Below are 27355 nucleotides of genomic sequence, written 5' to 3'. Positions count from 1 at the left end.
TTTTAGACAAACAGGTTTATAAGGTTTATTTTCCATTGCACATACATGGATTATATACAAGTTAGTAACATAAGTTACTTCTTAATTTTCTAAAAGATTGTTACAGCAATCACTTGCCTTTCTAAAACATCAAGTCAGAAATCAATCTAAGAAGGTAAATATGACAATATTTTAAAAACGAAACAAATTGCACTTTGTTAGGGAGAGTCAAATACGGGTTTGTCTATACGCTGTATCAAACTATATAGCAGGTAATATTACAGTTAGAAGTAGCTCTTGCAGTCCATTTGTACATTAATAATTCTTTTCAATTTTACTTAATTAAAAACTGGTGGATATTTCAAAGCCTTTCTCTTCTTCCTGGTATTCAAGATTCATCACATGAAATGCACTAGCGACTAAGTCTTTATACAATTGCTATTCAAATATAAGAACACCACACCTGAAAATAAGGAAAAAACTAAAACCATATTGATTTTACATATATAATGAGATGAAAAATATGGGAAGTGTTCAGCAATAAAGCCCTGTCCACTACTTACATAAAAGAAGATTTTAAAAAATAATCACTGCACACAATACAAAGGGTGGGGTCATACTATAGTTTTTAAGTCTCCGGGAACAGTGGTATTCCTCATTGCAGTCCACAGATGAGTGTTTCTATACCAAACCTGTTCTCAAAGTGTCGAATCTTTCGGCAATTCATGGCTTCGCGCTTCTGAATTCCTGTTTGTATTAGTGAAGAACAATAGAAGGTAAACAGAAAAGGGGATGAGGTATATCAGAGACATAATAGCTTTACATTTGCTATAATAAGAAGTCACCAGAAATCAGGACTACCCTTCTTTGATTCCCCTGTTAGAGGAAACCACACACTGGTACTTAGAAAATCAGTAAGCAGGCAATGATCCTGAAGGTGTAGTGAACCAAATCACAGTACTGGTTTAGTTCAACATGCCAAACGCCTCCACTGGCCAGTTTTAACCCAGATGAGTTCAGTCTCCCTCTCTGTGCATCTGTAAAAATGCTTGTGGCGTCAGAAGAGAGGGAAGATCAAAGGAATAAACTCTTACAGGCAAAAAAGAGTGGACTAGTAGTATTTACAACAGCATCTTGAAATCAGAGAGAGAATTTAACCAAATTTTAGTCAAACTAATGCTCTACTGTCAACATATGGTCATCATTTATTACCACAGGATCAACATACTGAATTTTTAATTGGATTTTGCTATTAAGGCCTTTTCATTTTTAAACATTTGTCTAAATTATTTTTATAAAACGCATTTCTTTTCCTTGTTTTCCCAAGCAGTCAGGTCCAACAAATGACTAAAGCAATTAAACTGCTTCAGTGTGCACTTGCACATCACATACGAGTTCAAAAAAAAAAAAGTATAAAATTTGAGTGAAAATTTTAAGTTGGTATTTAACAGCCTGTCAAGACTCCTCCAAATGATGTTTTTCAAACGTTTTCCGTGAAGAAGTACCAAGCACTACAATTCCCCTCCAAAGACAACTCTTACTCACATTTCATTGACAAAAATAGGAAGATGTGGAGTAATTTATAGATGGCTTTAATGTCAAGAAGAACCTACAATTCTGTTCTTGGACTACACCACTATTCCATCTCCATAGAGTAAAGGATTTTTTGGTTTGAGGGGTTGGGTCAAGAAACAAGATTAAAGAACAGCATCAATGAAAGCCCAAAACCCAGAAAACATACCCACGCCCACACACATAGTTTAGCAGCTCCTCGCTCACTGGGTCCCTGGGCACTTTTGCCCAATAAAATGACTTATTGCCATACCTACACAGAAAAGATCAGATGTCATTAAGCCCACGGAGCCAGTTATTAAAGCAAGGGTTGCTTATGGCATTAAGAGTTGCTCCTTTCAACACACTCAAGCCTACTTATTGAACTCACGTGGCATTGAACTTTCTGCCAACACAAGAGATCGCAGGAGAAACATTTACCTTTCATGGTTTCTTTGCGCTGTAGTTTATAGGTTTCCTTGCCACGGCACAGGCGGTAAATAAAGAATCCCAGCTGATCCACATTTTCAATGCGATCAGTAACGATCATCTGTTCATGAATCAAATAGGACTGAGGCAAATATGTTCCAGCCTGTTGAACAAAAACATAGCAGATCTGTCAGAAGCCATCTCTTTGTGGTCTAAGTACACAAAAAACACTTTGTAATGCGCTTCTTTTACGCATCTGTGAAATACCTTCTTTGAATTCTTTCAAAATATGTATTACCAACAGAATTCTATTCCAAATGTGCAAACATGACTGCAGTGCACCTCAGAAATACACAATTATATCCACAAAGGTCACAAAACTTCCACTGATGCATACATCCACTGCCCCCCTCCTACAGTACCGTCAGTCTTCCGCAGAGAAGTTTTTCCCTCTAGGAGCACCCACTGTCACAGATCAGTTCTGCACTTATCATCCAAAGTCCCCACTTAATTAACAACAGCCCAACAGACTTCAGTGGGAGTTACTCCCAAACAGGAGTTGGCAGAAGCATGCCCTACATGGAGATCCTCTTGCTGATGAAGCACACCAGCTGCAGTATGCTCCAGCTGCAGTCCACAGGGTTTGGGAAGCCTTGAACACACTCACAGCATGGGTCACTATTCTCAAGTCAAACGCAAGATGAGACCATATATGCCCCTGAGCTATTACGGTGACTCCCACAACTGTTTATATGTGTTTTAAGGCAATACCCTGAAAAAGGGAATAGCCATGATGGCACACAAAGGCTTCCCAGACCTTTTTTAGTCTCTTCAGCGTTATTTTGCCACAGCTGAACTGATGGAGGAATCTGGCCCTGTGCACACCTCCCTGTACACAGCTGGAGATGCACAAACTTAGCTATCAGCCAATTTCCTAATACTGCCACTGGTAAATATTCATCAGTTTTTTTGAAATATTACTTCATTTAAGAAATCCTGTTAATGTGGTTCTTATTTATGGCAGTAGAGAAGGTATTGCTTGCTTTCTAAAAATAAAATGATCATTTATTATGGAAACACATTCAGCTTCTGTAGCAGATCAGTATGTTTTTTATTGACAATAAACTTGAAATTTACATTGCAAAACTAGTCTGTCATTTCACACTTCCAAATTATCCCCCCTCATTATTTGGTAACTACATCACTGTAAATTACTTTATCTTAACCCCTGATGTCTCAAATTTCAAGAGAGCCTCAAGGAAGCAGCGTAGGGCATCAGCAGGGCAGACAGTGGCGCTGAGGGCTTGAAACAGCCTGCAAGGACATTCCTGGGCTCATGCCCTCCAAATCACAGGACCTCTGGGGACCTCCTGGCCCCCTCCCCTGATTCTGGCCTTCTCAGCCCTCCCGAGGGCACAGGAGAAGGGGGGATTCAGGGCAGGAATCTCCTCTGCTCAGCTGCTGCAGAAGCAATTACCTAGCACTGAGATCTAGCATAGCTGCGAAGAGTGTAATCTTTGAGACATCCTGTCCATTGCATATGGTCAAAATCAGCCAGTTAGCTCAGCAACAGGCATGCGGCGGATGAACAAACACGCCTGGGTTTCAGCCTTGTTTCCCAAAGAAAGAAGTCCTTTCACTGTCTGCATATTCAAGCAAATTGTATCAATACAGAGAAATGTGGCTCTTTAGGCTAAAATTATGGCTTTTTAAAAAAAAAGCAAACCAGCCCAGAACACCTCCATTTTCATAAAATGCCCTCTGGATTTATTCAGAGCTCATTTTAATGAAATGAGCACTTTAATTTCACACATTTTTTTCCTTGTGCAACCAGTGTGACTGCAGGACAGCGAACAGAAATTTACTCACTTTGTGCATCTGCAGAACATCTTTCCAAACTTCTGTTACAAAACATTTAGCCTGATTTTCTGAGACATCACACGCCCACAGCTTTTGTTAATACAATGAGAATTAAACAGATGTCTCATAAAATTAGGGCACTCACTGTTGGGGACAATGATGAAACCAATGTGCTGTTGCACAGATTTTCAATTAAATGCGCGATGCCTGGTTATCCTCTTACTTGTAAACCAAGCATATTTGATTTTGTACTAATGACAAACTAGGAAATGAACAGATTTTACTAGTGGAATTTGTGTGAACTAAAAATGGAAACAAACAGCATACACAAAGTAAAAAAATATGGGGTCGCTGAGTTTTACAGACACCACCTCATCCTTACGTACAGGAAATGAAAGTGTGGTTAAATAGCCAGCCTCAAAAGAGGCAGCAAAAAAGCAGTGGAGGATTTACTTATGAAGTAATTTTTCACAGAAAATATATTTGTACACACAAACCACTCAGAAATGGCTAAAATGGTTCCTGGAGTCATGATTCCAAAGCCTTGTTTGAAAGCTGCAAACCTAAAAATTATATTAACAATTCTAAAGTTACAGAAGCCCAGTAAAATAAAATACAGAACATTCTCCCCTAATCTTAGACACAAGTTAGCTTATCAGCTCTCTTCCCCACCCTAAGTGTTTTGTTTTTCTGTAAAGAAACCAGAAGGCTGGAAAACAAAGTAAATACTATTTATATCTGCAGCAAAAGCATAAATATTTCAGACTTAAAAAAAAAAAGATTCCTATTAAATTAGTAAGAGACCCCATTAGATTATCTACTTTGGCCTCCTCAATTTCACAGGCCATTACGTTTCACCCAGTTACTACTACTAAGAAAACACTGTGTCCCAGTGGTGGCAACAAGCCAGCTAGCACCAGCACCACAGGACAGAAAGTAGTGTTCTATCATCAGACCCTGCTGGGAAGCAATTCAGAGTTGCCACAACATTATACTGAAAACTCACGTTCCGTTGTTCAGTGACTGTGGTATCTCAGTCCTTTCCAGCATCCTTGTTTATAAGGACACTGAACCTTGTTCTGAAGGTCTGGAGCTTGCAGAACCAAGAAACTGGCTATACTAAAACCCCTCTTGCTTAAATGGGCTTTGCTAATCATACAGTCCAAATCCTGATTGCTCCTATGAAACCTCCCTGGAAACAGGAAGATCCGTCTTAAGGCTGCTGGAAGCCTTGTGAACTCGCATCCAGTGCTAGTCCGTCACATCTAGTGCCACATCCAATTTTCCTGAGAGCACAGAGCAGATCCAACATGCCTCATATACATCATCCTAAAGTCACTGGATCAGTTCAAAGCAGGGGTCAACGCTATGGACTTACGCTTTAACCAATGCCCACGTTAAAAGGATTTCCCAGTTTATCTACCTTAAGCCTCTCAGCTACACTGTCCTAGTCCAGAGCACACATGCTTTACAGAAACTTCAGTCGCAATAGATTATAAATTAAAAAACCACACAGACTACTATCAAAGAGTCTAGGTACAACACACCTATACAATTATGTCAATAAAATTTGTAGCATCCAAGAATTAAATTGGGTTTGTTTGTCTTCCTCTGAATTAGTAATTCCTTCATGATTATAGTTAATTAACTAAGAGGTAGGTTATAGACTTTTCTCTCCTTGCAAAGATTTCCAATGATCAGTTAACTTTCTAACACAAGCAGCTTGTCTGAATGTCAGAGTTCTGGGTTAAAATAAAAATAAAAAAAAAAATTATCCTTTTTTCCTGTTGTAAGAACAAATCACTTATGATTTAACCGTACCTTGATGTTGATGAGCAGCTCCAGGAAATTTTTTGGTGGCATAACGACTGAAGTGTTCAGAGGAATCACATAGCACTTATCCAGGCTAAGGTCAAGATAGGCAGTGAGTCTCTGTTGAGGCAATATTTATTTTAATCAACATAACAAGAACATCAGAAAGTTCACATACAGACTGCTAAACAGCTATTGCCTTGTGGTGTTCAGTTCAAATTACTGTTCTGTTCACCAAATAGTCTGTCCGACAAACTCCAATTTGAGGGTAGATAAATGCAGAAATGAAAGGTGATCGTGATGAGATATGGCAGGGATTTTTGCAAGGCAGCAGGCAATAAGTAGCTCAAATGCAATATGGTAATGGAATTACAAAGGTGTTTCTGAGCTGTTGGGGAATCAAGTACAGTATTCATTTATTCCTAGTGCCTGCATTTTGAAACAACAGGGGAGAAACATTGCTATTATTTCCAAGTTTTTATATTTTGTTATAACGTAAAGGGGAAATGCTGCTGGTAAACACAAAATATAGAAGGGGAAAACACACTGTTACAGATAATGCAACAAAAATCCTATTACTTTCAAAAATACTACTGACTTGCAGTGTTAATGATTATTCATAGCTGAAATATTATCTTTATAGTATCCGAACTACCACAGTATTTGCCATTATTTGATAAAAACAGAGATATAAAAACCCAGGGAATTATTCTGATTAATCCTATGGCCCTGTTCACTGAGCTGTGTGTTACTGCATCTGTTCTTGCTAAAGAAGACGTTATCTCAAGCTGCTGAAAGCTGTAAGGCTGTGGACATATATAAAATACAGAGCACCAAGAGTCCAACAGTCAAAATAGTACCAGGACAGCAGTCATCAATGCAACTAATCTCATTACATGGGAGTAAGTGCTGTGCAATGGCAAATGATCCCCTGCACTGACCTTAGAGCGAAGCCTTTAACGCATTAAATCAAAGAGTAAATTTCTAATATTACATTGTTCCCATTCACTTCTTACATACTGCTTTTTTTCCACCCGTTTTCCCTCTTTAGAGGCTTTGCTCTAACTCCTAACAGATGCTCCCTAAATATATTCAGGAATATTTTTAAATGGCACAGCTGAAGCAAGCGCTGTTTTCCTCCAAATCTGGTTATGAATATTTGATATTCATAACACTTTTTGATATTCATAAGCACTTATTTTGCCTGGAAAACTTTAAAGTTTGCATAAAAAAATAGGACACTTGCCTATTCTTCTTTTTCAACCTTGCTAAAAAAAAAAAAAAAAAAAAAAAAAAAAAAAAAAAAAAAAAACCTGTTCAGCAACGTCTTCAAACATTCACAAATTTAGCTTCCTAACCAGCTGTAGAACTTTTCATCACTATCAGACAGCTTCCATCAGGCTGATAGAGAAAAGAAGGGCTTCTAATTGTTTTACAGCTGTCGTTAATACCAAGAGCTGTAGACCTGCCAACTGCCTTAGCAAAGATTTATTACCATGATTTCTATCAAAATTGTTTCCACAAAAAAGGAAGAAACAGATGAAAGTGCTCTGATATCCTGGTTCAGTGCCTTAAGGAATCACAGTAGCCTGTGGTGCACAAAGAAAATTTAGCTTCTGCTAGGCTTCTACGGCATCTGGAAAACGAGCTCTCTTCCATGGTCAGACAGCTGGTTGCTTCCTTCCTTTGCTGCTGCTGCTTTGGTGTTTTTGAACCATGCTAGGAAAGGACCTCTGGGGTTGCTTGAACCTGCCTAGTAACATCAGATGTAACCAGCCCCTCCAAGATGAGGTCAAAATGATGACAGCCCTTTCCAAACCTCCCTCGGCTCCACAGCACTTGGTCAAATTCTGGCTCGGTGGACTCAGCACAGCAAGGACTACTGTTGTTTCCTCATACTAAGGAAAGGAAATAGCTCTAAGATTTCTCCCTTTCTAAAAACAGAACTGTGGTTTACAAACTACCTCATGATGATTGTATAATGCTGTACTTTGTACACCCGGTTAATAATTGCTTGCAGCCTGCTGCTGATCAAAACCCTTCTGCTGCCTCCTCCACCCTCTGCTTTCCCCCACCACGATAATTAGGGAGTACCTTTATCAGGATGACAGAGGGGGAATATTTTTAAAGTTTTAAATGCTTTCAACTTCTTCAGAAATATTTCTTACCCGGTGGAAGTCATGGACGATATCAGCAGGATCGCTATCAGCAAACTCAGGAACTGGCACACTGATAAATTCTACATCTTCCTCCTCCAGGATCTGAATATTTTGCTCAATTGTGTGGTAGCGAGCACTCTGAGCCTCTGCCCCAGCCTCAGGTAAACTTAAGCCATCTTCAATATACTTTATTCCACAGAAATACACGCCACCCTGCTAAAAACAGTAAACAACCCAGCAACAAAAACATCGGTAGAAGTATTAGAACTATAAAACTAATATTCTCAGAGCACTGTGGAGAAGAAAAACTTGTCAGACTAGATAAAATGTTCTCCCTTTAATTTGATTCATAAGACTAAAGTAGGTGCCAGTTGCTATCTACAACAGGACCACGGGTAAAACCTTGATTGTACTGAACCCAGAGGGAGTCCTTCCCTTGAATTCATGGAAAACAGGATCCCAAAAGCAGGGGTTTAAAATCTAGTCTACAGTTTTGCATCCATTATCTGTGGGACACTGCGTCTTATTTTCAGAAAGACAACAAAGTTCCTACATCTATATGCATGCATATTAGTATTAAATTATGATTTAACAGTAATTATCATTTAAAGCATTGAAACTGGTTATCCAAATCAGCCTTAAAAAGCAACCTAACTCTGAATTTGGTCTTGCTTGCAGCAGAGGGTTGGACCAGATGACTTCAAGTATTTCCTTTGACTCTCAATTACTCTGTGAAGTTGCTTAGTTTTGCAAGGCTTCAGAAGTTTTGAAAGTTTACTTCTAAAATAGTTCATAAACAGTTTTAAGAAATGAAAAGGTAACAAGAAGAAATTAGAACAACCAATTTGTATCCTTTTGTCACCGTACACACGACATGTTACCTGAGTGAAGCGTAAAATATGAAGTCCTGATGAATTTATAGGCCAGATAGTTTTAGAAACATACAACTTATGCATATGTACATGTAATCAATTTAAAGTTTTACACTGAAAACATGCCTTTAATGCAACATTAACTCCATTCCTGAATGTTACCTTCAACTCAGATGTGACTCATAAACAAGTACCACAGGTTAGAATCAAGGTTTCTACTCCAGCTAGCTGGCATGCGTAAGGTGGAGCACCAGTGCTAAATACACATGAAACACATTAGTAATACAGCAGGCCTTCAGCTACTTCGAGTTTATTAATCCACCAAGATGCCCTATGCTCTTTAAGTATCGTTTGCAACGCTACTGCTCCCCTGCACATTAGGTTAACGTGATAGCCAAGGAGACTATAAACTGCAGGTTCAGCTAGAGTTTCTAATGTTTAATCACTCCGCCTTCCAATCAGCAGCTACTGAAATGGGGAGGGGGGTGGAAAATCCTGGTAGCAGGGACAAGAACACAGATTTTCTGCCTTCTATGTGCAGTAACCAGTGGGCTAGAGTGATTCACATTTTGTTTAGACTCTTCCTTTCTGACTCTGTGAACCTTGCAACCCCAGCAGTTTCTGAAGCAGGAAGAGTGTGCTTGGGCTGCTTCGGCAACAGTCCAGCACATCCAGCGCTGCCCAGCGACAATTCCCCCACAAGGCAGGCAATATATAACTCAGATCTCCCATGCTTCAGGTAAATGCTTCGCTTCTCTGGCACCACAGCCTTCACATGGCTCCTCTTGCAGCAGTGACATTTCTTTAAGACTGAAAATACATTTTGTCAGAGGTCTAATCTTGTCAGCATGGATTTGACTTGACAGAGCATGTTTAACCACATCGACTGGGCTTCGCCCAAGTTCCCTGCAGGGCCTCTATTTCTCATCCCTGCAGAGGTTGGAGTTGGAGGCTAGGAAGGAGGAGAGTCATTGCACCGCTTTGACAAAGCAGTCCCTTTCCTGTGTATTAGCCATACCCCATGCATCTAGGAAATCTGGGGCCAAACAAGGAGGCTTTCAAGGCTACCCACCTCCAGTATTCAGCACTGAAAAACAGGAGAGAGAGCAGGTGAAAATCTGGGACACTGCTAAACCCAAGTCCTGTTCAGATATAATCCTTTCTCTGCAAAGTAAGGTTTTCAAAAGAGTTGCTCTCTTATTTGCCTTTGTTCCTGCCTGCCTCTACCAACAGGTAACTTCAGAGCAGGCGATAACACTTTGCCTTTAGAAAAGCTGAAGTTTTAGAAGGATATATATGTGAGCAGCAAGGCTATTTGGTTTAGTCTGTTGCTCCTCTTCTCTCTTCTAAACGCAAGGCATAACAGAGAAAAAACGCAATTGTCCCATAAGAAAAGGTTTTGACTTACCTGGAATGCAAAATATTTGTACAGATAGGCACCTCCCAGGATCACACCAGCCAGCATAAAGGCCAGTCCAAAGCACATGCACCAGCACCAGGCCCTCCTCTGCCCAACATGCACAGCAGCATCCTCAGGGTCCTGCAACGCAGAGAAAGACCTTCAGGGCACTGTTCCAAGGCATGTATGACAGCAGATACTTCAGGCCCAGTACAAACATTGTATCCTTCAGAAAATGCTACATGCGCTTTATCACAATTGTTCGGAAATATATTTTATTTGGTAAAGTTTTAAACGAATTTATTTAAGTTGAAGTTTAGGAAAATTTGCATTAACAGTCACAGTTAATGTCATTGTCACCGACTAGATCAGCACACTTAAGCCTTTAAGGAAGAGAAAAATGTAACAAAATCTCCTGAGATACCTAATAACATAAAGGGAGCCACTTCACAGACTGCAGACAGAAAAATATCAGTTCTCAGGCAACCTCCATGCAATAACTGCAAAGAGAGGAAGTCAGTTCTGAAAGGTCAGGTTCTTTTTTATCTTGGCATATGCAATTTAAGTGAACCTGAAGGACCAACAAAAGATCAAAGGTAGTAAGAAGAACAACATATATCCTTTCCTATGTTGTTCCATCAGGATAAAAGAGACATTACCACCTCTTTGCTGGAGGAATAGTAAGAGTGGGAACGAAAAAAAAATGCTTTTTAAGTTGTTGTTAAGGAAGCTTTCTGTTCTAAGACAGTATTGGCTATGCCTCTGTCTGCTGTTCCTGTTTTGCTAAAGGAATGGCAGGATGTTTCCCCTTTGGGGCACTAGTTTGCATAACCATGCAATCCCCACAGGCATCCTAAGCAATAAACTGCTGCTTGCAAAATCTTTCCTCTATCAGCTACATTACAATGCTCTTTCCTCCCCAAAGTGTTTGCATAACTTATATTTAAAAAAAAAAAACAAAACAAAAAAAACCCACACCAAACCCAAACAAAACCCTCCATCTTTGAGTCACCCTCTTCCGCACCATGACAACCCTGGGAAAATATCAGAATTCAAATAAATACAAAGCAGTTCATTACCCCTTTGCAACCAAAAAAACAACAGAGCAGAATGATGACCCAGGCAAAATCATTACATCTGAAGAAACTAAAAACCCTAAATCAGAAAATGGACCATGAGGGAAGCACCTGACAAGGCAGAGATAGCTATGGTTGTAAGCCAATGTTCTGCCTTGCGTGGTTTTTTTGCATTTTTTTGGTAATTATGATGACTTTCCACTTGAACGAAGTTGTGGGCACAGTCCCCACGCTGCCTTGACCCAGTTGGGAAGGAATTGCCCTCATTTGGCTGAAGCCATCTAAGCAAGATGGACAGCAAACGTGGGGAGAAAGAGGAGCTTCCTGAGAATGACTCACCCCAACCATCCCCAAGAGGAGAAGTAGTCTTTTGGAGGGACTTACTTCTGTTCACTGATTATAGAGGGAAGTTGCTTGGTTAACAAACAGGCACCTAATTCACATGTAGCTAAAATGAGGTGACATGAAATCCTCCTTTACAGTATTAATTACAGAATTACCTTTCATACAGAAGTGCAGCTTCTTTGCCAGGAAAGAGTTGTCAAAATCTGATTCAGAAACTGAAGATATTTCACAGATTTGTTCCACGTTACCTTGCAAACTACCGCAGTAAATCAGATCGTGAAATCTCCATCTGTGGAGGTTTTCAAGACTTAACTAGACAAAGCTATGGCTGATCTTGCTTTGGCAACCATCCTGTTTCTAAAGGGAGGCTGGACCAAATGACTTCCAGAGACCCCTTCCACAAACATTTCTGATACACATTTCAAGGCAAAATGAGAGTGGCTAAAAACCAGTTGCCATGGACTGAAAAAGCAGAATGAAAAGACAAGTAACAGCTTTTTAAAGTTTTTACATTAGTAAGGAATTCAGTGTAAAGAATTACAGGATTACTAGCTGCATGGTTTTTAACTTGGCTGTCTGCAAAGGACATAATACCCATGGTAATCTAATTAACTTTCAGGTCAGGTTAAGATTCAGTATGGATTCTTCTATAATTCATCTCAATTATAAAACTAAACCAGGTAAAACAAGTATTTTTATATTGCCCCACATCATTAGGTAACTATTTCCCTTGATATTTCAAAGCTTAAAGGACACCCGATTTAAACTTTTTTAAATAGCTGTCATTCAGACTGTTCTAAGTTAATGTCAGAAAAACGGATAGCAAACTGGCTCTGGGATACAATGCCAAAGCATCTTTATTCTTCCCCAGTGCTGCTTTTATCCACCAACTCCCCTGCCCCTTTTTAACTCCAAGCAGAATTATCCATTAGTGGAATAACTGCCCCTTCTGTTTTTACATCGTTTTGTAAGTCCAGAAAAAATAACAAAGTATGTGTCTGGGAAATGGTGCAGAAGGCATACACAGTGTGAACACCTATCTGGAAATGGGCATTAATGTCAAATTGATTTTGCACAGGTCGCAAAAATAGCCTGAAAAAGAAAAGTAACTTTTACACTTTTAGCTGTGCTAGGAGGACAAGTTTATCAGATTCCACCCTAAATAATTCTGGTTTGATATATGAGACGACAGATGTAAACAACAGGTTTAAAACAACTCTCTTACCCTCTACCAGCATCTAGACTTTATCATTATTAATTCTGAAGGCACCCTAATGGTGGCACATTTGAACTATTTTGTATTTGTAGCTGCCTATTGCATTGATTTGTCCACAGCCTACAGAAAGCAGCACACTAAATTAGAGCAAGAGTTCAAGCCCAGTTTAGCCTCTTGCTTAGGAGAGAGCACGAAAGTACTGCATCTCAGTACAGAAGAACCACAGGCATTAAATAACACTGAAAACATTCACATTCTGTTGAAGGAGAACACAGAACTGCTTTCCTTCTGAATGTGAAAACTAAGTACATCATTAAGCAGTTTAAAACCAACTTAAATTAAAATATTATAAAAAACCTATACTGAAGCTAAATTATACTCGTATTAGTAGCTTTTCTGTAGCTAAGCTGGCTATACTTTTCTACTGTTGCTGTGACTGCTTAGTTTGGGATGAATCGACCCAAAAGAATAATTCATCTCTCGCTAGTATAAATCTGACCCTCTGGACTACAAGCGAAGAAAGTGCAATGGATGTTCAACCTCCTTCCAGGTGACTCATGCTCTAGAAGAAAAAGCATTAAGCGAAAGCGGATCCTGACTAAGAGGGACAGTGCTGAATTAGCACCTCTCCCCACAGTACGACTGCACTTTGCTCCCAGACAGCAGTGCCGGCTTCTGAAGCCAGAGCACAACATGAAACTGCAGCCTCACTGACTAATTTTTCTCTAGGTCAGCTTTCCCCTGCCAGAGGTATCTGACAAAAGAAAGTGTCGTGTACTTGAGGTGAAGACTGACCTCTAAATATATGCCCCTCTGCATCTGTAAGCAGTAATAATTAATCATTGCTGTTCAGGTCTTTCTTTCCCCTCATCCCTGCCCAATGCACTTCCAACTCCCTGGTGAACCCTCAGCCTTAAGAGGATGCCACAGAACTCATCTTCTCCGATGCAAAATGCCTTAGAAGGAACTGGATGCAAGCCCAATACTAGCTTGTTTCCCTTGATGAGCTGATTGTTCTAATTGGAAAACATTTGATTAGCCTATTTCCCATGGACAAGACATGAAACAGAACCATCTCTCTGCCACTTGTACATTAAATCCTGCAGTGCTGAAATTGAATGGTTTAGAACTTTCCAACCTGAACAAACTTCCTGCAGCTAGAAAACAAGAAGCATCAAATTCTGCATTATCTGAGATTGTGAGGAGAGAGATTTGAATCTTGCCAAAGCAGCTACAAGATGACTGCCGTTTTCAGTGAAGATTCCTTCATTAGTGACCAGGCAGCTAATGTAAAGCTGCACTCTGCCTCATTACTGGACCATGAAACACTTCAGTTTGTGGTAACATTTGTCCATCTCTATCTACCAAAGCACCTCACAATTACAGAGAGATGTTCACAGGTACATATTTATGACAATTCGCACTAATTATTGTGGAGCAGATTAAAAGAAAAAAGTTAATACCCCCTAAACCTGCAAACACTAGCAGTTACTAACAGCTACCGGCCATACATTCTCTTGCTCTTCTCAGTTCAGTTCTCAGTTCTTCTCAGGTTTTTTTTTGTTTGTTTTTTGTTTTCCTTTAAATGAATGCTGAATTTCAGAAGGACCAAATTAAAGTTTGGGGTAACATCACAAAATTCTTCTAAGAAGCTCCAATACTGAGCTACATATGTGTATAACTAGACTTGGTAATTACTTAGATTTTCCCCTTGTGGCTTTTTGTACATAGCTGAATATAATTGCTTTGACATTATAAAAATAAAGCAGCCTAAAAACTTACAAGGCATAGGTCTAGTTCCTATTAAAATGGGCAAGAAGATTATCAGATCTCGTTCCTTTACAGAAATGAAGGACACATCAATTATATTATTTAAAAAAAATTGTTATGAATCAAATCGGTAAGAATCCACCTAAACCAGACACGATGGATATGCTGCAGGGAGTCCAGACTACTGTGTGACTGTGGTGCACTTGCACAAAAGATAACGGCCCAAATTCAAAAATACAATAGCAGTAAAAATTATTTTGGGAGGGGGAAAATGTCTTTCAGAACCAACACACAGTCTTTGATCCATGGAGAAAACAGATGCAGAGTATTACTGAGCATTACAAATACTACCAAAAATGTCTGCAGCATAATACACAAACTGTCCATAATTACACATCTGAGAATAAAACATTTTATATATATACACACACACATGCAATAAAAGTTTACAATTAACGTGGATAGAACTGGCTGGAAGCTGTTCAGAACAGTTTTCTTTTGAGATCCTTTGTGTACCAGTTAGCTCACATGGATGGACAGAATGAAGTGGGGCAGACAGCTTCCTAAAGGCAAATATTGACCAATTGCAGCTTTAATTAGTGGAATGGGGAGAACAGAAGTTAATGATGACTCTCTAAGAGTGTTTTTTGATGAAGGAGGCTAAAATGTCTTGAAATAAAATATTGACCAATGGCTGTATAAACCGAATTGTTGGTCAGGCTCGCCTGCTCTGACTTGCAAATCTGACATTGGTAGAAAATCCTCCCAAAAGACAGTCACTTTAAAGGAACTTAATTTAGAAAGAACTCAGCATTCCTCCCATGGTATTCCTGCCTGAAGACTGCTCTAAGCCTGGTATTCTATTTATTACTTGTTGCAGATGGGAAAGTAAGGTGGGCTTTTGCAAGACTCCTTACTTGGCAGATGCTGCAAATCTGGAAGGCCATCATGCTGATCTGCCTCTTAAGCTGCAATTTTATACTTCCTAATAAAATTAAATTTAAATTTTAAGTACAATGATATTTTAAATTGCCAATTGGAAAAACAGACTCTACATACAATAGATGCCTCAGAGATCCCTGGATTATCACAAGGAGTGATGTATTCTTTCTACTCAGATGATGAAGCCCGAAAACAAGCAATGGTTGTTTACGTGCAGTTGATATCTGAACACTGCAACCCTTCTGCGGCAGCACTGCCAGTTCCTCTTCCGTCAAGATGGACAGGGACTTGTCCATCTGGCCAAAGGCTCTCTGCTTAAAGAATATCATGAAAACCAGACCTTAGTTCTGGTGTTGCTTGCTGCAGTCACGTAGCTTGGATAACAAGGTGATTCATTAATTAGAATTATCTATTAGGCATTTGGTAGTACTAACCTATTCCTGTATTTCTAAGATCTGTATATGTTCCATAAAACAGTATCAAATTTTGTAAATACAAAATCTATTTTACAGCACTAGGAAATCTAGCAGCAAGAAGAAAATATATTCCAAGAGATTTCCAAAGTTCTAAGTCCAAGGTCATTTTTATATTAGCTAAATGCTACCTTTCACTAAAAATGGGAGTGTTTTATTAAAAAATGAAGTGCCTGTCAAAGGACTCATTTTATGGTTCAAATGTCATAACTATCATGGAATAAAAACATGAATATAAGCAGCCAGTTCAAGATCATCTTAAAAAGAAAATCAGTGCTGGTGGATAGGAAGGAAGTAACATGTATCAGGAAAGATGGAGGTGAAGGGAGAACAAAAACAAATCAGAAAACAGGTGAGAAAAGGAAACAAACTAGAGAAAACCGTGGTGACACATGAACAGTTCAATTCCTCTGCAGGTAGTCATTGAAAATTACAACTGTGAAGGGAATCTAAAGGATGTGAATTAGCAGTTCACCCACAAGCTACGTCATAGAGGGACAATAAAACAAGCTGTCTTGGAAGAGTAATCCTGCAGCTCTTAAGTGATGTGAGTAATCCTGATTTACCTAAACACTGCTTTCAACTTCTGAGATAAGAGATGACAATACTTGATGGCAGCCAATGAAGAAGAAGCCTGTATTTAGTCTGCTGTTTTGATTAAATTTGGGAGCAGTATTGTTAAGAGTAGTTATTGTTAGCTTTGGTCTTTCATAGACTAGAAAGTGAAAAAGAAACAAACAAACAAAAAACCCAACCACAATATTTAAAATCTGAAAGTTATGTCTTTGTAGACCAGGCAATGACTTCCTTCAGGTGATTCACATGTACCTTCTGGCTATATCCTCATGCCAGGGTATCTACAGCAATTGTACAACTAACCACACTATATTTTACTGTTTTCTTCAAACTGTGTCCCCCAAATTGTTCTGCTTTTCGATATCATCCAACTCCCTTCTCTCACCACCAAACCCAGTGGTTTCAACCTTCTTGTAACCTCCTTCTTATCCTGTGTCTAAGCCCCCTGTATCTTTCCCCATTCCAAAGCAAGAGTTCTCCAGTCTCTGTCACGTGCAGAGTACTAGGCACACCTTATTTCCATTTCCTCCCTTCATTACTGCTACAAGGTACACCATTCACCGCATCAGTGGGTGACACTCTTGGGAAGAGGAGCTGGGCTATGGCCACAGAACTGCTTTACAGCTTTAGCCTGCCCCAACAACCAACACTCCTGTGCCTCTTAGCCTGCATTTTCACTGTAAACACACAGTGCCAAGGATTGTCCTCCTTTTTTTTCCTGTACAGCAATTAACACAATAGGATCTTAATACCACCTGATACTCCTTCTGAACATCAGGAGATACTTTTTTACTGTGAGGGTGACTGAACGCTGGCACAGGTTGCCCACGGAGGTTGTGGAGCCTCCATCCTAGGAGATACTACAAAGCCATCTGGACACAGTCCTGGGCAATGGGCTCTAGCCCTGCTTGAGCAATGGAGTTGGTCCGGATGACCTCCAGAGGTCCCTTCCAACCTCATCCATTCTGTGATACACTTTCACAGTTTTTAAGTAAGAGTTTAAGGAAGTTTTAGCTAACACTATGCAGGGAGAGGATTAACGAATCAGAATCATTAAAAAAAAAAAAATCCAGGAGCGCTATGGCTGCACCAGACAAGCAATACAGCTCTACACAGCCTTTATTTCCTTTGCCTTGGGGCCTTATGGTTCTTCTGCCTTGTATCCCACACCTTGCCTACAACATGAAACTTCAACAAAACCTACAACACTTGGAAAATGTGTCGTCTTTAAATGTCTGGACACTGAATTAAAAATTTCTTGTTCTGCTGACACCCACAGAGATCCACAATTGCCATTGGACTTTACCAAATAAAGAAAGTTTCATAGGCTTGTCTAGTGAAGAGATGGTAGAAGCCAGAGGTTTTTTTATATAATCTATACATTAGATCTAAAAATTAAATAATTATTGATGAATTTACCTATACATTTTCATAAACTAGAATGATGGAATTTTTTTCTGCATTCCACACCTATTTTTCTCAAGCATTTTAAGAAAAGGTAAGTGTTCTGGCACAACAGTTTGCAAGTCATAGTACAAAACATGCAGATGAAAGCTTGCAGAGACACAGAATCATAGAATGCTTTGGGTTGGAAGGGACCTTCAGAGGTCATCTAGACAACACTCCCTGCAATAAGCAGGGACATCTTCCACTGGATCAGGTTGCTCAGAGTCCCATCCAACCTGACCTAGAACATTTCCAGGGATGGGACATCTACCACGTGCAACCTGTGCCAGTGTTTTCACACCCTCATTGTAAAACATGTCCTCCTTCTATCTAATCTAAATCCACCCTCTTTTAGTTTAAAACCATTACTCCTTACCATTACATCTGGCAGGAGGTGCCTGTGGGGTTTTTTGTTTGGTCTATTTTTCAAAACAAGAAACCCCAAAACTAAGAGGTTATATGGGACATTTTTCAGAATACATTTTGCTTTCAGGAAAAAAAAATCACTACACCCTTTACAGTTACAACATACCCAACAGGGCATTTCATTAAACTGTCAAGTTCTGAAAAATACTTCACTTTTACACATTTACAAAATAAATCGTTTCCCCCACATGCATTCTTTGACCTATAACTGACTTGCCTTCTATCATACTTAGAAAAACTAAATAAATCTTTAACTTTAAATGCAATATTTCTCCTGACTTTATCCTGAATTAAATCAATGTTTGAAAATAGGAACTCAGAAGGCTCCTATTTCACCTAAACTGGATCAATACTAAATTATCTTTTTGACCTTGACTGTTGCAGTTCCTGTCTCTTCCTTATCCTGTTCGCTTCTTACGTCTGAAATATCTGTGCTTTTTTTCCTACAACTGCCTGAATCTCAGACATCAGTATGATGGAACACTATGTGGATTTAACCTAGATTTCTCTCAAGGCTATTTTCCCAAGCGGTGATGGCTTTTTCACCCAAGAGATCTCATTAGCATGCACATATGCACCACTGAGCCTCAGAATTTAATAACTCTATTCCCAGTTCAGCCACAGATGGTATGTCATCTCAAGCAAGTGAAAAACACCATGTCTCAGTTTCTCTCAGAAGTAGAATCCAGCATCACGGAAATCACTCAGGAGGTCTCTAGCCCAGTCTCTTGCTCAAAAGGAGGGTAGACTCTGAAGCCTGTCCGGGTTGCTCAGGGCTCTTGTCCAGTCAAGTTTTCAAAACCTCAAAGGACTGACACTTCAAAGCTTCTCTGGGTAACCTGCTCAGCATTCAGTTCTCCTCAGATTGAAAAATATTTTGCTTATACCCAGTTAGAAGCTCTAGCTTTTCAATTTATCACCACTCTTTTCAGTCAGCTCCGCAGGTGCTGGGAGGCTCCTGTGAAATCCCCCTGCAGCCATCTCACCTCCAGGCTGAACAAGCCCCACTCCTTTGGCCACTCCTCACAGGGCATGTGCTCCAGCCTCCCACTATTATGGGAGCCCTGCTGGATTTGTATCAGCTTGTCAACATCTTTCTTTTTTTGGATCAGAAAGCTCTCAGCCTTCAGTGGTATCAGTGAGTTGTGCCTAGCTAACTGTCCAGCAGGAGCCCTAGGCCTTTCTGAAGCAGATCAGCTTCCCAGCTAGGTGGTCCCAAGCCTGTCCTCATGGAGAGGTGAGTCTGTTCCAGGTACAGGCCCTGCACTTGTTATTTCTGGAACTCATGTGATTTTTTTCAACCCATTACTGTAGCCTGTTGGGGTCCCTCTGAATGGCAGCCCTCAAAAAACCATACCTTGCATAACACACACACGTTAGTGAATTAAGATGCATAGTACCTGTACAGCAAGCAGAGCTCTTTGAGCAGAAACCATTCTACATGCAAATGCAGAATAGCGTTTAATTGCAGCACTTATGAGTATCAGCACAGAAGAGCTGACCTTGAAAGGCTTACATTTAATTACGTCCTCTTTCCAGAAGAAACTGTTGTAACTGTCTGAAGGGCTTCACCGCAACAAACTATTCAAAGCCTGAAGTGGAGCACACACTCCAGCATTCAGCACCTGGCTGCATCGCACCCTGCACAAGCACAGATGCTGGCCGGTGTTCAAACACCTCACCAAGCAGCAAGAGAACTTCCCGAAACTGCAAACTTTAGGCAAGACAACTCACCACATTGTGCAGTGGCCTTGAAAAGCCATGCTCAGTATCCCAGCCTGCAAAGGCTTCTGCATTTTCAAATATATAAATGCAAGGGTTTTCTATATAGACTGTATCTTTTAAAAAAAATAGACCGTGATTCAGCAACCATGTAAGTAAGACCCACCCCAGAGATCGCCGTCCCCTCCCAGTTATGATCTCCACAGCATACTTTTTCCACTGTCATTCCACTGCCTCACTTTACTCTCGAAACAGCACAAAGCTGTAATCAAAAGCAAGAGTTTGCTGAACCCTAGGAGGAAGGCAACCACAAATTATCCAAGGATTTGCATCCAAGGAACTCTACACTTAAAATGCCTGTGGGTTTTATTTTTATGTGTGCATATATACATATATATAATAATATATATTATATACTTCACATATAAACTTTATAAAAAATACTGGTATACACACAGAGGGAGACACTATTTGGAAAGGGCAATCAAAATAACTTATTTCTTCCATGGCCTCCTTAATAACTGTTGGGCAAATATTGCTTTGCCATTTCTTTCATGGTGAGTTTTGTAAGGCTGTTGCACAAAGGGCCCTTGCTTGTAGATGCTGCATGAATTACTCAGATAGGAGCTGGAGACTCTCTATATACTCGTTGTGGTCCAAAGCCTAGGCCACGTGATATCTGCTGCAAAACCATTTCTGACTTCACTGCAGAGCTCAATCTTATTAATTATCTCATTCCTTTGGTTTACCACATCTGTAAAATTAGGACAGATATCCAAGTTTTATAAATTAGCATGCTTTTCATCTGTAGATTCAAAGTAATTTTCATGGAGGATAAAAAGCAGTACATGAATAGTAAGAAAATGAATGCTGTATTATTTTTATGGATCAGGAGACGAAAACGGATAATGCTAAACTTTGTCAATCACAGCATACATGGGGAAGGAGAGGAATCTATGCAATAGCTAATAGAACACACCATTACTTATACCAGCTGTAGTTCTTTATCTTAGAAATACATCATAATGTTTTTGGAAGCACAGAATAAAAACATTTACAATGACTAGGACAGTATTTACTTTCAAAGATATTTCCTGAGAGTCACATAGAGAACTGTATTCTTTGTTTGGAAGCTATTTGGTACTGTAGATAGTGGCTCCTGGATAGAAAATACATGTAATGCCGACAAATACTGCAAAATCGCGACTGCAGAAGAGTTAACTGAAAACACGACTGAAGGTAAGTATGCTTATCACTCTTATAGGCCCTCCCTCCCCCCAACCATTAGCAAAAAAATACTAAATTGCTGGTAAGAAAAAAAAAAGAGAACAAGCACACAAATAACAAAGAAAATTTATTTGTTTGAGTCTATAAAAACACAACTGTTAGATTACATTTGCAATGTAAACACTTCATTCAAATACTTCACAGGAAAAAATACCCTTATATACACACCGTCTTCTGAAATTAAACTTTTCTTGAAAAAGACATTCACATGTTGGATTAAATATTCATTATAATGGAAGGAGTCTAAACCATTTCCCTTGAAAATACTTTTGATTCCAAGAACATTTTGTTTCAAATGTTTGTTTTTACAGGAAAGCTCAGCATTTCATCTTGATCTACATCTTCAAAAATTAACTAATTTAACTTTAGCTTTTCCCAAGGAACAAGAACTTTTGGTTCCAACAGCCTCTGTTTGCGTGGTATTTTTCATACCACTATGCAATGTTAATATCAAAACCAGTTTCTTGAAGCTTATCAGAAAGAAAATATTATTGCATAAAGAAAGAAAGGAATGAACACAGGACGTATTTATGGCATTAACTATAACAACGTATTACAGCACATCATAGTTTTTCTAGATATTGCACTATATAAAGCTTCATCTAATTACGGACTTTGCCACATAACAATGTTAAGCAAAAAAAAAAAGTTCTCTAAATACACTTTTAGGGCAAGGGGCCTCAGCCAAGTATAAGTTTGTTAATCTGAAACAAGAAACTATCGGGAACTTCATAAAATACTTGCATTGTCTCCACGTTCATCCCTGCGCTGAACTCATATAAGCTGTAAAAACATGTACAGCCATCAGCCATTGCTCAGACAGACAAAACCGAAATGATACAAACAACTGACAAAGCAGTTATTACAAAGGTCTGGTAGAACACATCCTGTTTGAAATAGTAAATATATTTCTTCTGGGAAATGGTGGTTATTTCCAAGCAAAGCTTTGTATTTGTTTTTCTGGTCAGGAAGTGATGAGAGACAGAAAAGGAAGCGAGAATAGGTACTGACAGAACCCCTCTCTCCCACAGGTTCATTTCCATCACTGGGGGATGAGGATGACACAGCCTCTTTCAGATTAACTTTCTGAACTTTCTAACTTCTCATTCCAAATTCCTAAACTTACTTCAAAATAGCAGAAGATTTTCAGAGGAGCACCACAAATTTTTAAGAACCTGGGATTTTTTTGTACTGTCCTCTCAATCGCTGGCTACCTCCATGCAATAGCTTTAGGAGCCAAACGTCTCTGGACCGCAGTGATCTTATTTTCAGGAAGCTGCACTACTTAAACCAGATTCACCCTGTAAAAGGATGCAGTGGATGACATCAGCCATAAGGCTTCTTTTCTTAGGAAGTGTTCCTCATGAACAAGCCCTGGCACAAATTTTGTTTACACAAACTCATTTTCCCTGAGTTTATGCTTCCAGGTACCCACAAAACCAAATAAATAACAGAATTCTGAATACCCTTTGTGCCTGAAACTGGAGTGTTTTCATCTGAGGTCTGGTGCCTTTTCATTAAAATCTTAGCAAAGTCAAGGGGAAGTGGTAAAGAATTCAGTTTGCTAAAACTTTTTTTAACTTCTGGTCCTCTTTTAAATAATCATGCTTTAATCCAGAATGCTCTGACAGACTGCAGGAGCTAGTTGGTTTAATGACCTAGTTGCATCACAGAAGATACAGGAAAACACAAAGACTGCTCTTTCCCCAACAGTGACTGGTGAAAGTCCTATAGAAAATTTGCTGGAGGAAGGCTATGAAGGGAATATGGAAGCTCCTCCAAAAAAAACACAAAAACAAACCAAACAACCCCAAAACATCCATCTACAGACATGTCCCATAAAGCAGAAAAACATGCTTTCCTGACAGCAAACCAATAACCAAATGACTATTTATTAGTGTTTACACTAATGTATATAGTATATAAACACTATGTAACATGTATTTATATGTATATACACAGAGTACTGCAACTGTAAAGTTAACACCTTTATTTCAGAAACATGTAACATCAAGTACACAAAATCTAAGGGTCTTTCTACATGGAAAAAGAATGCTCATTAATTGCTCAACACTATTTCCCAGGTGGACCCTCTTACTCTGTGTTAGAAGTGCCTCTAGTTTAGTGTGCTTTAGAAAAGATTAAGCTAAACTGAAAAGAAACTAATTTTATAGTGAAGAGTAATAATGTTCTCATAAGGCATAAATGCAGAAAGCTGCTGCTTTCAAAATCCTTCACATTTATACTTTTACACTGAACTCTCTGCAGATACAGCTAGCCAAAAGACAGCTATGATACGTATGTGTGAATGCACAGTCTCCATCCACACACAAAGTTGGATTTGGTAAAGATGTGCTGAGCTTAGTGCCCCGGGGTGGGGGGATGCCACCTACCCTGGTGGAATGGAGCAACTGCCTGAGAGTTACTGAGGGCCCGAAGAGCTTTAGGGAAGGCTTAATCCCTTGAACAGACTCTGCAAAATGTCTGAAAACTTCAACTATGCTCAGAAGCATCTTTGGCTCTCCAAAGATCTATTGTAGAGAGAAATGTTAAAATACCACACACTGTTTGTTTGTTGGGAAACTGGGCCATAAAGTATCCTATTGTACAGGCAATGCGCGAAGCAGAAAATTAAAGGTGGCCTAAGAATCTTCACTACAAGTATTCTGTATTTTGGCCAAGAATTATGCCACAGGAGTATTATCTGACATCAGCAGCAGAGTTGTAATGGTAGTATGGAGCCACTTTCACAACATGCAATAATACTGATAGGAGATTTATGCAGAGGTAGGATTAGCACTCTTTGATTTTTAAACTCCTTTTTAAGTAGCATACTCCAATGCATAAGACCATTGCCTTCTGCAAAAGATTTCTTTTTTTCAGCTGTTTGTTCCAGCAACACATCCCCTGCTCTTCCCGCATCTTCCTCTCCTCCCTTCCTTACTTTATCTCCTTTTAGTCTCTGCATCAGAGGTTACTGGGAGAATTTTGGTGAGATCAGAGTATCTCTGTGCCACATCATCAGCATGTTTTAGATGCAAATACTCTTTAATAAGCCCTAGGAAGATTACCTACTTGAGAGTAATCCTGCAATGGCAGACAGAGTGGCAGTCTTTGTGACACCCTACCGGGAAAAGTAGCAGAATGAGACCATCAAAGAATAACCCCAAAAGCTCATTCCACAACTCTTTTTTTTTTTTTTTTTTTTTTTTATTTCACAGTCTTTGGTGTTTTTTTTTTTATTTTCTGTTTCACTGGATTACATGTGTAGATTTTTTTTTTTTTTTTTTTTTTTTACATATCAGAGTATCTGGCTTTATTCATTAATATCAACTGGTTTACTAATATCTCTTGCTGAAATCTTTGGAAGTTCTTGATAATAAAATTCTCAATAAGCAATTCTGCTGATCATCTTCCATTCCTAAGTGTTTTCATAGACTCCAAGGCCAGAATGCCTTCCAGGCCTTTCTTCATAAAAGAAAGCTTCACAAAATGTTGTAATATTTTTCACGTTCACACCTGTGATCCAGATCTATTTATTGCCCTATGGAAACAATGTCTGTGAAGACAGCAGAGGGGCGGAAAACAAACATCTTATACATGCTGTTTTGGAGACGAGACCTCTTTTCAACAATTTACTCTTCGGATGTGGTTTATTTTTCCCCTGTCCTTCAAAGAACTGCACAGGAAGAAGAAGTTCCTTGTGGAGAAGGTAAAAAGATTTGTTTCTAATGTATTTCTACTACAGAAGACGAAGTTCAAAGAGTCTATCTTGCACTTACCTCAAAGGTATCAAGTTTTACAATGGCCCTTAGTTCATGTTTTTTGGTCTGGGATCTGAGAATAAACTCCCGGACTCGAAGATCCAAACACCTCTCTGCTACGTGACATAATTTGATTCAGTATTGTTAATCCTGCATGGATTGCATAGCCTTTTCTACTAAAATTACAGATGACATTTCTGTACTTAGAGCTGCTTTTATTTATGCTAAAACTCATGCAAGCTCAAAAAAAAAAAAGCTTATTCATGAGAATTTTGCACACTGGTAGGTGTAGGTCTGCAGCTCTGCAGAGAAAATAGGTGGAAATGTCTCAAGGAAAATGTCAAAGGCTCGATATCCCTTAAGAGTGCTCATTTGCTTTTGGAATTTTCATCTGTACAGAGCATCCACTCCTAGCATGCTATTTTAGGACTGTTTTAAGTCTTGTTCAGGCACATTCATCCCCTGATAACAACGCAAGAACTTATAAGCAGCTCCTGTGAGACCAGACCACCTTTTGACCTGGTTAATAAATGTTTGCAAGTCTCATTTCTGGGCGAGGAAAGCTGCACTAAGACCTGGTCAAAGTTAAGGCAGATGCTGTATCTCATCCTCAGCTGCAAGTATTTACTGCTCTGTGTTAAGGAAATCATAGTCAAATAACACGCTTCCGTCAGTATCTGGACAGGGTCAGGAGGATTTGCTCCCCAGTGTACGATTAGCCAGATGTGTTTTGTTTGTTTAACAGTGGGAATGACAATAACAAACCCAAATTGGTAGGCTATATGGAAACAAACATCATCCAAGGCACATCTGGATTCCAACGTACTATGAAAAACCCTTTTTCTGGAACTTGTAGTTTGTGTCTTGCTTATCTGCTCAGTGTCAAAACGATCATCAAACCTGGAGTCAGGAAGTAACTCCACAGCTCAAGATGGGCTTGGGGAATCCATTACTATTAAAAGAATGACAGTCCTCCTAAGAACTACACACACACAGTCACCTAACTGATTTCCCCTAATTGCAGGCAATTTGAGGAACGACACTGTCTCATTTGTTGTGGCACTCTGCTCTAAGGACTTAAATACTTTGTTAGGAGTTTCATACATAGAGTAGACGCATGAAACTTACCCTCTTGGCTTACCAGAAAGATGTCACTAGAAAACAACTTGAGGTTCCCCTTGGTTTTGAAATGGCAGAGGATTCTGCAAGTGAAGAACCTGGCCTCATCAAAATCACAGCAAAACCTACCCTGGGGCACAACTTCGTACTGAAAATTCAACAGATCCTGCCTTCCCAGGCAGAATTTAATCACAAAGATTTAAGAAATTAATAGACACTGCCTCTTTTGCAGATCCAATCTGGTAATCCCGAGGCCTCATGGACAAAAGATTGTGAAAACAAATGAAAATACCAAGGCAAGCTGTTTATGCGCAGCTGGCCGTTTTTCAAGTTTTCATTCTCTTTTCAAAGAGTTTAGAGCAAATTACACTACTCCTCATTAAAAACTGGGTTTGATTACAGAGGCACAGAAACTGCAACCAAAAACCTTTATATTGTGAGCAGTTTTGCACTTCAAAAACTTTAAAGGCCGCTGCTGTTTTGTTCTTTGTTGCTGTTTGGAGACGCGGAGGGAAGGCGACAGCGACTGGAGTGCTGTTATGGGGCGGTGGGAGGCAGCAGCTCTTTGTTCCTTTATTTAAACCAGACCAACTTTCAAGGCGAAGTTCGCTCTAACACATAATCACCAGCCTTTGCAAAGACGCTGCGGCACAAGCACGGCCAAACCTCCAACTTCACCCTCGCCAAGTGCTCCCTGCCCTGAAGCATTTTAGGTTTGCGAGCTCGCCAGCAGCTCGCCGGAGTCATCCGTGCGGCCTCAGGGGATTAAACGGGGTGTGAAGAACCTGACGCAAGGAATCCTTCTACACGCAAAACAACTTCCGCGACCGACCCGAACACACCGAAGAGACACCCCGACCTCCCTCCCCACCGCAGGCAGAGGCTGGGGACAGGCTGCCGGACCGGACGGGCAGCCGGGCTCGACGACACCGGCCCGTGGATCCGGACGGGACGCCGCAAAGGAGACGAAAGGGCCTTAAAAGCCGAGCTGGATGCGGTCCAAAGCGCCGCCGGGCTAAGAGAGTAAGAAAAAACGAAAACCAACCCAACCATCACAAAAATCCCCAAAGTAGGGAGAAGCGGAGCTTTAAACCTCGTTCCGTCAGCCATTTTAGAAGCGTGAGCTGAGAGG

The 27355-nt window shown here is 39.8% G+C and overlaps 1 protein-coding gene across 1 annotated transcript; it reads right to left on the bottom strand.

Moving 5' to 3' along the window:
* ITM2B (integral membrane protein 2B) lies at positions 1–27238 on the bottom strand (the record flags this gene model as incomplete). The annotated part of the gene is made up of 6 exons (XM_010140150.1): positions 1–726; positions 1972–2122; positions 5641–5751; positions 7800–8006; positions 10071–10202; positions 27127–27238. Coding segments are annotated over 6 exons (805 nt in total), but the record flags the coding sequence as incomplete, so codon positions are not given.
* Positions 27239–27355: the final 117 nt, after the last annotated feature.

The sequence above is a fragment of the Buceros rhinoceros genome, unplaced genomic scaffold (genome assembly GCF_000710305.1).
Source record: "Buceros rhinoceros silvestris isolate BGI_N320 unplaced genomic scaffold, ASM71030v1 scaffold8377, whole genome shotgun sequence".
Lineage (NCBI taxonomy): Eukaryota > Metazoa > Chordata > Aves > Bucerotiformes > Bucerotidae > Buceros > Buceros rhinoceros.
This window is presented reverse-complemented; position numbering and strand designations above follow the sequence as displayed.